The sequence below is a fragment of the Paralichthys olivaceus genome, chromosome 6 (assembly GCF_024713975.1).
Source record: "Paralichthys olivaceus isolate ysfri-2021 chromosome 6, ASM2471397v2, whole genome shotgun sequence".
Lineage (NCBI taxonomy): Eukaryota > Metazoa > Chordata > Actinopteri > Pleuronectiformes > Paralichthyidae > Paralichthys > Paralichthys olivaceus.
The window spans coordinates 10,154,506-10,166,233 of record NC_091098.1 but is presented as its reverse complement, the minus strand read 5'-3'; the positions used below and the strand labels follow the sequence as shown (position 1 = coordinate 10,166,233).

The window sequence follows — 11,728 nt, the reverse complement described above, 5'->3', positions numbered from 1 at the left end:
ATTTTTACTCCTTAGCCTTTCAATGTGCCTAAATGTTTGAGTGTTGTATTTATTGGCATTTCTTGGGAATCCAGCCCTGTTGCACAGTCTTTCTTATTGTATGACAGTTTATCTTAATCACATGGCAGATATAAACACACAAGTTCCTTTAAAACACTTTTTAACAGCTGCATAGATTTACCTCCAGCAAATTGTCTGCAGGTCTAAATCGCTCAGGGTTTAGTTTCCTTGCCTGTACAGCAGGTGGCAGAGGTTGGACTGTAACTTCAGGTGTTGTGGCTCTAAATCTAAACGGAGCACTCAAAGTGCTTTAGGTTAAAGGTATAGATCGATGGCTTCATAAATAATGCATGACACTCTGCTGCGCTTCTCAGCGGCGCCGAAGAGAAGCAGAGGGTCGAGCTGCTGGGGTTAATGCATTGGTAATTGGTCTTGGTTGAGGGAGATACATCGACTAATGTACCTGATGGTGCCGTTTGTGCTCATAAAGAAACGTTCACCAAGTCCAGTCAGGAGATATAGATGAAAAGTTAGATACAGATTATTTGGAAATAAAAGTTTAGACTAGGATTTTTGGGAATTTTCAATTTAGGAGAAATATATAAACTTGGTCTTAAGTATTAGCCTGACTGGTCTCTATCATTCCTGTGTCCCTGAATCCTGCAACAAGCTCTGAACCCCTGGGTCAGTGAGGGCCTGAGTAGATACATCTCAGATCAACACACATCCAAACACCACATGGCCACATGATGAGGGACATGTGATTCCTAGTGAAAATTGTTTTAATTTTTAACTAAGGATGTGTTGCTTTTAAAGATTTTGAAATTTGAAAAAATAAATGATGGCCACAGACTTTTCTCAACACTCACCATAAAAAAATTCACATTTTTAAAATACACACAGGTCAATTCAAAAAGATTCAAACAATTATTTTGGTTGTTTTGCTTTTACTATTTCTTACAAAAATACTTTTCATACAAAAACTGCTAAATACTACAGCTGCTGTGAAACATATAGACACACAGTGTGAAACTGACCAGAGTGTAAATAAAGAGGATGAATTTGACAATGACACACCAGAAAACAGCAGAAAAAACAGTGAACCTCCAGGTATATAGCATCCTAACAACAAAGAAGTGTGAGCTGCGACGACTGCGACGAGTTAAAAACACAATGGACAGCGGTGCTCCATTTGTTCATCCTGGCGTGCTTCTCATGTTTGCAAGATCGGAGAAACCTGCTAATATGTCTTCATTGTAAACTGAAACAGCAGAAAGTAGCAGAGCCTGGTTTGAGCCCATCAGGCCCTGTACAGGTTTTTTTGAGGCACACCCAATGATCATTTGCAAGAGAGCTGTGTGGAACAGCTTTCTGGGTAAAATGACCAGTAGTGCATCTTCATGTGATGTTAGACACACAACTGTAAGCCCTGTTCTCACATTCATGTTGATTCGTTCAAGCCGAGACAACCTGGAATAACTGTTCAGCACGAGGGCATGTCTCTCTGTTCCAGATTCAATATCGACCATGCCTCTTTTCAACACTGGCACGTACTGTATCTCTATTAAGCTCTCATAAAGAAAACTAACAAGACAGTATATGAGCAAATGGGCACACTTACAATGATAGTGGAGAAGGTTTAATGGACACAGTCTGAAAATCAGTTCTCGAAAAACATTTTTATCCTTCCCCTCTTCCTCTTCTCCTGCCTCCTTTCTTTCTGTCATCCTCTTCTACTTTTCAGAGATGACTAGATTAACCTAAACTATTTCAAATCTGTTGTCCCACACATTTTATCCAATCTTTAAAGGCATGTGAACAACTTATCAGAAGCAGAGTAATCAGCCATGATTCATCAAAAACATTCATCAACAGTTTTTAATCTCCAATATTACGCCTTCTCAAAGGGAAACAAATGTTTGTCTTGTCCTTTCTTTTCTCGTTTTGTTTTCTGCCTCTTCTTCAGTCCGCTGCTGTTCCCTCCGTCCTCCTCCTCTGCTTGTCTGTTTTGAGGCCAGGACATAGCCAGAGTTTCAGATGCAGTCTTAGCTCCTGGACTTTCACCCTCACCTGCCTCCTCATCAGATGAAAGGTCACCGGTGTTGTCTCCCTCAGCGAGGCTCCCCAACCCAGGGTTCTTCTTGCCGTAGCGCTGTCGAAGCCTCTCTCTGATCAGAAGTCCTTTCACCAGCAGAGTCCAGTTGGAGACTGCCCGCTTTTCTAGTTTCTGGAAATTGGAGGAGAAGAAAAGCTAGTGCATACTGCATGGATGTCCAGAGAAGGCTTCAAATAACTGGTTTTGATTTAGATGATCAACAATTGAAAAATCATATGCATTTTTAACACAACAGGCTCCTTTCAGGGATGAAGAAAAATATTTAACTTAAAGCTTTGCTGCAGCAATGGGAGATACTGTAGCCAAGGAAAAGTCATGCAAACAATTCCTGCAGCAAGTGCATACATTTCTTCACCCTCCGATGATGAATTATCAGGACAAGGAAGCAGTTCTGTGCATCATCAACACACACACACACCTCTCTCTCCTTCTGTCTCTGAAGCTCTTGTTCTTCCACCCAGGCAGCTCTGAGAATCTCCTCATGTTCTTCACACACAATGTAACCATCAGTCCTGAAACACAAAAATTAATTTTGTATGAGAACGATTATTTATAATCATATTCCCTCACTTCAATTGATTTACTCAAGCAGATAAGATCAGATAAAAATGAGATGACTTACACAGCGTGTGAGTATCCTCCATGGAAGTCGAAGCCTGTGACCGCAGGGGCGGCTTCGATGCCCAGCTTCCTGGCCACGCGGTGCAGGTTGGGCAGCTTGAGATGAACACAGCCTACCGGTAACATGCAGGGCTTAAAGAGGTAGACGTTACCGTAATCGTTACGGGGAACCTGATGGGAACAAACACACACAACACGTAAATAAATAATTGTAATAATCATGATAATATTCTAATCTGTATAGCACTTTTCTAAACAAACTTACTAAGTGCTTCACAGCAGGATAAAACAACAACAAAATGAAATAAAATAATAGATGATAAAGTTCTCTGCTGTAAAATTAGAATAATTGTCTCCACATTGACTCTACCTTCCCATCCACAGCTATAGGCGGTAGGTACTCTTCAGTCTGCCATTCTCCAAACAGAGGAAGGTCATTCTTCTCCTTCAGCTCAGACATGATCCTGGCCTTACGGGAACGATTAGAGAACCCCTTCACCATCTGACAGAAAGAGAGACCATTGAGAGAATATTTATATTCTATCAATCTACTTGACTGAGTTCAGACGACCAACAAACACTTTTGAATCTCAACTGAGTCAGACAGGTTAGGGAATTAACTAAAACAACAGTATCATGTCTGTGAATACTGAATAAATATGGAACTAGTGGGGCCATGTTCACCACATTATCTTGTAACCCCCATTTCATTGTCTTTTATATTTTATTACTTGTTTTGTATTTCACTTCTTTTGATTAATCATTGCTTTACATTTAAACTGTTAAAATCTACTATAATTATTATTATTATTATTATCATATTTGTGTCTAATCAGCGCTGGCTGACAAGGTTTCCACTGCAATGCACCATGTTACTAGATATTAATTGATCCAATTAAGACAAACTTAGATTTATTAGCACCATTGCTCCTCAAATTATTCAAAACACTTCTACTCAGCAAAATACCATTGCCTTATTAAAAAACTGATGCGTTGACATCGACCAACAGCACATCAATCTTTCTTCAGGCTACTGATAAAATACTTGGGCTTTGCTAAACCAAACATTTACAGTAACTTCACTGTGTATCTGGCTTTATTTGGCTCCACTGAGTCTCATACTTAAGTGACTGCTGTGGAAATTCTTCTAAGAGGTATTTAGGGGGCAAAGCTGCACGCCATGAACTGCTTTTCTGAATAACCCATGAAAAATAAGCAGGTCTCCCCTTGAAAATGAATAAGGTGCCACATAGTGAGGTAAAACTATGCAATCGTAGACAGTGGTGGTTAATTTTCAGACTGAAGTTTTAATTTGGATGTTCCTTAAAGCAAACTGAAAAAAACAGACTTGATGGATGGAAGGGCAAAGTGTTCTCTCTTACTTTGTATGGTTCTTCCCCAAGTCTGACAGTCCGTGCTTCTTTCAGCCATGTGTCTTTGGAGTGGAGGGTGTGCACACAATCCCTAGAGAGAAAGATTTAAACATCACAAAAAGATAAAACATGCATTTATAATATTGATATTCCCATTTGAAAGATGATTTAAATGATATTCTAACACCAGACGCAGACCCAAAGTCTTCTGAGTTCATTTAGGATGTATTTACTTCAGCATGAACAGTGCCTAACAAACACTCACAGCCAGCAGTTCACTTTTGGAGATGAAAACTCAAACACAAGAGTGTGAGAAAAGCATACAGCACCACCAGGTGGATACTGAAAACTATAGCAAGTGCATTTCCCTGTTGATAACAGTGGTAAACCTGAAAAACCTTTATAATTTTTTGGGTGGAAGCACCACAGACAACTGGCAAGAATCTACCAGATTAATGGTAGATATCCCAATACATTATAATCTATCTACAACCCTCCGAGATTCACAGAACAACCTGTTTCTTTGTTATTTGTCATTTTTCAAGTGATGGATGCACGTGATGGATCAGATGGATCAGTGCAAATACCAGGTTAATAAAACACATGAAGTTTGGACAAAGGGATCCAGAGACCTACAGAGGATACATCTGTTGACTCCTCCAAATTCAGACCAAAGATGAATATATTCCTCACACATCTAGAATGACTCTTACGAAGTCATTTATATTTGTTCCAGAAACGTGGAAATGAGGATGCAGCCCCTGAAGTGGGATGAAGAAACTCACTTCACTAAAAATCACACGTTAGTCCTTTCCAAACCAGTTTTTGTAATAAATTAGGGTCACACAGATTATATTATATATATTGACTTGACTACTGCAATTCCCTGTATGTGGGCTTAGACCAATCATCTGTTAAATGCCTGCAGCTCGTCCAAAATGCTGCGGCTCACCTCCTGACTAAGAAGAAAAACAGAGACCGTATCACCCTCCACTGCCTTCCTGTTCATCACAGGATCGATTTAAAAATGTTACTGTTCATTTTTAAATCTCTTGACGGACTGGCACCGCCTTACTTAGCCGAACTTCTCCATACACACACTCCAGTTAGGGAGCTTCGGGAGTTGAGTACGTTTTATCACAGCTGATTATTTTTTACTCTTATGTATTGCATGTTACAGTCTTCTTGTTGTACCTTGTGCTTGTGAAGCACTTTGGTCAACCAAGTTGTTTTAAATGTGCTATATAAATAAAATGTATACTGACATAAATGCATATCATGCAATGTAGCACAGACCTGGAGTACACTGGCTCTCCTCTGCAGTATCCCAGTACAGTGGCTGTTGAAGGGTAGATGGCTTCATACTTGAGCATGTGTCTCTTTAAGGCGTACAGTGGGTGGTTCTTGTACTCCGCTATGGAGATGGGCAGGGGTTTGTTGAGAAGCTTATTCTGGAGCTGGATGGAGAACAGGAGAGATGGGTGGTATCAGTGAGTGTAAAAGGGTGCTGAGCTTTTAACCTGATGAGATTAAACATGTTGAGTAAAACTTTGCATTTTAATGTCTCATTTATATTAACTGAATTCAAATGTTCACTGAGAGACTCATTGATATAAAGATGGACGATATGACTGCTCTGCAAAACTGAAGCCAAAGTGTCTTGATGGCTAACTAGAGACAAAAGAAAAAATCATAGTATACATCAAATACATTTCTCTCAAAACTTTTAGGTTTGTCCAATTAAAACCAAACTTTTAAAATATTTAACATTTAAAATATGTCTTGAATGACAGCTGAAACTGTCTCATGATTGGTCAAGCTTGTGTATATCGACAGGACATCACTACACTGATGCCATCCCCCAATCGCTACTGCGTAGACTCTGGCTTTATATGTGCAAGATGGCAGCGGTCGCTATTTTGGCTTAATTTCTGACGATGGGAGAAAGTAAGGAAATGTTGTCCATCTTTATAAAACATTCTATGGTTTACTTTACACTGGGCTGCTACAGGGGTCCAATTCCCCAAACATTATTGATGTAAGACCCACTGCTTATTATCTTTTACTACCTGGACATGAAGAGACCAGGCAGACACAATAATTAATCAAACCTTACAATGATTTTAAGAGGTGAGTTCATGCATGTGGGTGTGTTAGTTTGACCATGTTTATAAAATAGATGTGGGTCTCACCTCCTTGTCCTCCTTTTTGTCCCTATCGTCCTCAGGTCCCAGGAATGGCTCGAGCGTTTCATCCCACCAGTCTTCATCCACCCGTCTCTTCCTGGATGATGTCATCCAGGTGGGGTCGTACTTCCTTCCCAGGTCCTTTAAAAACCCATCCCCGTCCACCGACACCACATACGTCACTGGTGATGTTGCATTCTGGGAGCAGAGGTGAGGCATTCCGACACCGTGCTCAACATCCACACAAACCCAGGAAGATGTTTTTTCTAGATAGACCTCCATCCATTCGTCCGCTCCAGGGCCCTTTGTCTTCTTGCCACTCCTTCGCTTTGTTCTGTTATTTACCTTTCCTTCTCCTTCTTCATCTTCCTCCTCATCTTCTTCCCACTCTTTGTCCCCCTCGTCTTTTACCATTTTTTTCCCTCCAGTGTTCTTATTGTTTATCACTTTCCTCCCTTTCCCCTTTGATGGTTTAGCTTCACTCTCTGAATCCTCACTGTCCTCCTCGCTGCTTGCCTTAAACTCGTCCTCATCGCTTAGTACCTCTTCATCTTCGCTGTGGCTCTCCTCCTTGTAGCTGACCTTTGAAGCGATAGTGCGGCGCTTTGAGTTCTTCGGTCTCTGTCCTCCGGATGTTACAGCCTTTTCCTCTTCTTCCGGTTTTTCTTTTCTCTTTGCTTTCTTTCCTCCTCTGTCTCCCTTGGCTTTTCCCCCTGCAGCTGGTCTCTTCGTGCCAGGAGAGACCTTCAGCTGAGGGGAGGTGGTCTTGGAGGTTTCTTGGGTTGAGCAGCTCTTTCCTGAAGCACCAGGAGATGTTTTTGCTCCTTTGCCCTGAAGAAAGACATTTAGTATTTGTAAAAACAAGTCTTTTAAAATCAAACATGAGCAAATATTGTATAATCAAAATATTGGAATGAGCAGTCACATATAAAAGCAATAGTGCAATACAGTATGTAGCAGTTTCTGTCTTACTACTCTAGTTTTGCTACGTTGATGATTAAGTGCATAACATTTTCCAGTTCCAAACTAGGTGTTCTCGTTCCCTAGAGGTTATTTCTGCAGTTTCCAGGGGATACATGGAAAGAATGTTAGAAGAACTATTAAAAAATGTAAATTAATCATGTTGAGTAATTATTAGAACAAACGTGCTTGTGTCAAAATGTTCCAATAAAAGAAGTTTGTTCTGTCAAAACAAGACATTTGTAGACTGGAATTTTGGGGGCTGCCACCCTATTTGTCATGGATTTGTTTGGGAAGCACTTTGTTACCTTGGTTGGATAAGTGCAATACAGATATTACCAATATTGGGGAGTAAAAAAAGACAGGCATGTTAATCAGGTAATCTCTTATATTCTTGTGACTTCTAGACACCAACATACTGATCACTTAATGAGAAGGGTGGAAGACAGAGATCTACAATAAACTGTGTGTGCAGGTTGGGTACAGCTGCTGCTTTAACACCTGAATACTCTAAAGAGCTCAGTAACAGTTTGTCGGTACCTTTGCTGACGGGGGTTTCAAAGGAATCGGCTGCAGAGAAAGAACCAATCTGCAGAAGAACTGCAGAGACCTCAGCACTAACAGGAACAGCTGTAGGAAACACAAAACAAGGAAACGAATGACCTCCACCACTTGTAAATTCACACAAAGGCTGTATTTCACTTCATTTAATGGACTGTGTTTTGTGCCAGAATACCAACCTGAGTCATCTCCTGGTGGTTCCTGGCTGATAGGCTGGCTAGCCGCCTCTCCAGGAGAGCCCGGGGGTCCGGACACTCCTCATAGGGAAGACTGGGATTGAGGGTGAATGTTGCTCTAAACCTGAGAGAAGAAAGAGGTGATTTATTTTAACCTGTTCACACCTGTCAATTTCAAGCTCAATTCTATTGTCTCCATCATTTCACACACATTGTTTTAACAGTCTGATTTAAAGGGACACACCATTTGAGCAGTCCAGAGATGTAGTTTTGGTCGATGCGTTCCTTCAGGACCATGCTGAAGTGGCCGGGCAGCAGTGACAGAGTGATGGCCAACAGGTCTGGTTCACTGCACAGACGGTTGCGAAACATTCCACTGGCTATCAGGCACATGAGGTGGACCTGACGAGACACAATCAGAGGTTTGTGATGGTAAAAAAAATCCAACTGGAGTTAATTCAGTTCAGACAAAAGACTGTGAAGCAGCAAGAGGGATGAGGTAAAGTGCTGCGTGTGTGTTTTCACCTTGTGTGTGTCTATCAGCAGGTCTTTCTTGCATTTGTTCATCATCCGCCTCAGATACGACTCAAACTCCGCCTGCCTCTTCTGCCTGGCAAATCAGAAATAATGATCAATAAAATAAGAAAGATCACAGGACGTGCTACAAAACTCATGTTGTCAATGTAAATGCCGAACAAACATTAGTAGTAAATACCACAGTAAAATGATCTTTTAATTGGTAATTGCTGTAGCTGACACAAAGCTTCGGAACAGGGTACGTTTTACAATCAAGTGGTTTCTGTCGACATATTTGAGACTTAACTGAAGACCCTCATGTTCTCAAAGGCTTGTTTTTATTCACAACTATAATTAACTTGACTTCAATTATATGCAGTCAGTATGTACACACTGTAACACAGAGTCACGTACTTTTTCCTGACTTCTGGTGTCTCAATCTCTATCTCAACAGGCTGAGAAGGAAGCACAGGTTCTGATGCTTCAGCTGGACCCAGTGGCTCAGCTAGCTCTGAAAAACACACAACACACACACACACAGTTGTTTCTCCATGACTTCAGGGGACATTACATTGTCTTACATTGATTTCTTGTAGACTTACTCAAACCTTTAACCATTGTTACCACTTAAACCTAACCTAAACTAAGAACCATGTACAGAAACATTTACATCCTCACAACATGAGTAATACCTGGACCACACACACACACACACACACACACACACACACACACACACACACACACACACACACACAGATACTGACAACATGCTATAGCCCTACAAGATTTTCTAAATTGACAAACCAGTGGGAAACTGATATTACACACAACAGGCTCACATTTTTTAAAGCTGATGTTTACCTTCCACTTCCTCCCAGTCATCCTCGTCTTCCTCACTGTCCTCCTCCTCTTTCTCTGGTTTCTTGGCGTTTACAGTAACCACAGGTGGTGGTGATGTCACCATGTCAAAGTCGTCCTCACTGCCAATGTCCTCCTCCTTGACTGGTGACTGGAAGTATTTACTGGTGTTGACATCAGTGGTGGTGCTGGTGGTGGATTTGGAGGGAGAGTTTCTCTTCGCCACCAATTTTGAGGACAAACGTGAATTGGGTTTGATCTTCCTCTCCAGTTTCTCCTCTTCCTCTGTGATGCCATTATCTGGACGAACAGACATAAAGAAATGGCTTCAAGCTGCAGTTAAAATGATCATATCAGTCAATACTGATAATTCTCACCACAAATGTCAAAATATTTGTATTTCTTTTAAGTTTACAGTGTGACAGCTTTGCTTGTAAACTCGTCTTAATGAGCAGAGAATTAAAAACACTGGATAAGCAGTAAAACATTTTGCAAATCTGATATTGATCAATTGTGCTGTACCTCCTCCCCATGCTTGAACAAAGCACAAGCAATGAATTGCGATATGCTAAACTTTATTATTATATATAAAAGTTATAATGGCACATTTACTGCTTTTGATTTATTGTCCAACCCTATGATAAATGAATAATATCTCGATTTACTGAAGTTGATATTAATCATGTGTATCACTGAACCTGCATAATTTAATCTACACTGAAAATCAGCCCGTATCTATAAGTATACATCCAAAACAAACAATAATACTTTAGCATGGAATATTTTATACGTCTTCTTCAAGTAAAAACTAACTTTGATCAGAGTTGAAGACACACACGCCCCTCTGCTGTGGCAACACGTAATCGGACCAAGTTTAGTGAACAATCTCAGTTTTCCCATTCATCTTGAATGCACAGTGGTCGCATGTGCAGAGAGTAGTAGTATGATGAGTATAGCGGGACATGTTGTGTCCGTGGGGACTTGTCCATAGTAGAATAATGAGTAACTTGTCCTACCTGCCTGTCTCTTCTTGGCTCTTGCTGCCTTTGCTGTTCTGCTCTTCACCGTCAGCACCTGCCTCGGTTTCTTTGTTTTGACCTGAGTCTCAACGCTCTCTCTCCTCTTCGCCATGTTTCTTCTCTCTCTTCTTCTTCCAGAAACTCTTTCTGAACGTCTCTGTGTCAAACTAGCCGAGCAGCGGCCCTGCAGACGAACTCATGCTGTTGTGTAAGCTGAGGAACCCGCCGCTTATCCAACACTTCTCATTACACAAGGAGAAACTCCGCTCCGGATGTTTTGGAGGCAGGGCTTTGACGTCACATCCGCATCCTCTTCTTCTTAAAGGGATAGTTCACACAAAAATGAAAATTCACTCATTATCTACTCACCACTATACCGATGGAGTTTTAGGGTTAAACAGTGTTGCAGCCAAATCCAATACAATTGAAGTTAATGGTGATCAATTCTTCAAAAAAAAAAAAACTTGACATGCCTCCATATTGCTCCTAGAGGCATTTCATTTTTTTCTTCTGGCATTTCCTTTATTTGCGTTTGAAGAAGTGGTTGCTAGTTACTTCAATTGTGTTTTGTGGACTCAAACACCCACCCCTCTGTTGGCATTTTTTGGTGAACTATCTCTTTAAATGAATATTACATTTGGAATCATCTTGTGATTTGCTGTTGAACACTTTACTTATTTTGGGAAAAAAAATGTTCATCCATAAGTGTAAATGTTTGAAAGCACGACCACTATTTACAGTATAAGTAAAGGACTTTGCAATGCATTACAAATAATTGATGCATATGAAGAAGAAAACAGACCCTCAGCTATTATTTATTTGATTTTAATTGTAATTTCATTTATATTCTTACTTGTATTTAAGTTGTATAGCTGTCTACATTGTGTGCTCAAATCTATGTAGAGCCTATATATTGAAAAAAGTATACTTCATTAAAGAGAAAAAATAATAATCTCTGTGTAAAATTTCCTCATACTGGTGTAATACATCATTCTGTACACTGAGGGGCGGTGCTGTGCCACATTTGAGGCTGCACTGCAGGTGTCAGGTGCAGAGCTGAGGAGAGGCCTGTCTCTGATGAAGCTGCTCATACTCCTGATATTAAAGTATCATCATGTCCGCTCTGACAGTTTATTCAGTGACACGTTCACAGCTACATTCATTGGGTTTCATTAAAGAGAAGCTCAGGTTGGACGACCACAGAAAAACTCCAGCTTCTACATCCTCTGTAAATGCAAAACGCTGCACCAGAGTCTACATGATGAATTTCATTCAGTAGTGATCTAATCTGATTCTCAGTCCTGACAGCCATTTCAAGAGCAAACAACATGTTGAAAGT

At 40.6% G+C, this 11,728-nt stretch overlaps 1 protein-coding gene across 1 annotated transcript; it reads right to left on the bottom strand.

The window, feature by feature from the left end:
* Positions 1 to 930: 930 nt before the first annotated feature.
* Positions 931 to 10,703, bottom strand: xpc (xeroderma pigmentosum, complementation group C). The gene is made up of 14 exons (XM_020089517.2): positions 10,387 to 10,703; positions 9,374 to 9,670; positions 8,924 to 9,020; positions 8,519 to 8,603; positions 8,238 to 8,395; positions 7,997 to 8,117; positions 7,797 to 7,886; positions 6,303 to 7,127; positions 5,407 to 5,567; positions 4,120 to 4,201; positions 3,108 to 3,239; positions 2,739 to 2,908; positions 2,535 to 2,628; positions 931 to 2,227 (listed from the first exon to the last, which is right to left on the bottom strand). The coding sequence occupies exons 1-14, from the start codon at positions 10,499 to 10,501 to the stop codon at positions 1,892 to 1,894; spliced, it is 2,763 nt and encodes a 920-aa protein (XP_019945076.2). The 5' UTR covers positions 10,502 to 10,703; the 3' UTR covers positions 931 to 1,891.
* Between the last annotated feature and the right edge of the window lie 1,025 nt (positions 10,704 to 11,728).

What these genes read in the sequence shown, in the direction of transcription:
- xpc (XM_020089517.2), bottom strand. Translation starts at nt 10,501, where the DNA reads ATGGCGAAGAGGAGAGAGAGCGTTGAGACTCAGGTCAAAACAAAGAAA. An exon ending in TGCTGATAGACACACACAAG is followed by an intron (nt 8,396 to 8,518) that starts GTGAAAACACAC and finishes GTGTCTCGTCAG; the next exon opens with GTCCACCTCATGTGCCTGAT. An exon ending in GGAGAGCCAGTGTACTCCAG is followed by an intron (nt 4,202 to 5,406) that starts GTCTGTGCTACA and finishes CTTTCTCTCTAG; the next exon opens with GGATTGTGTGCACACCCTCC.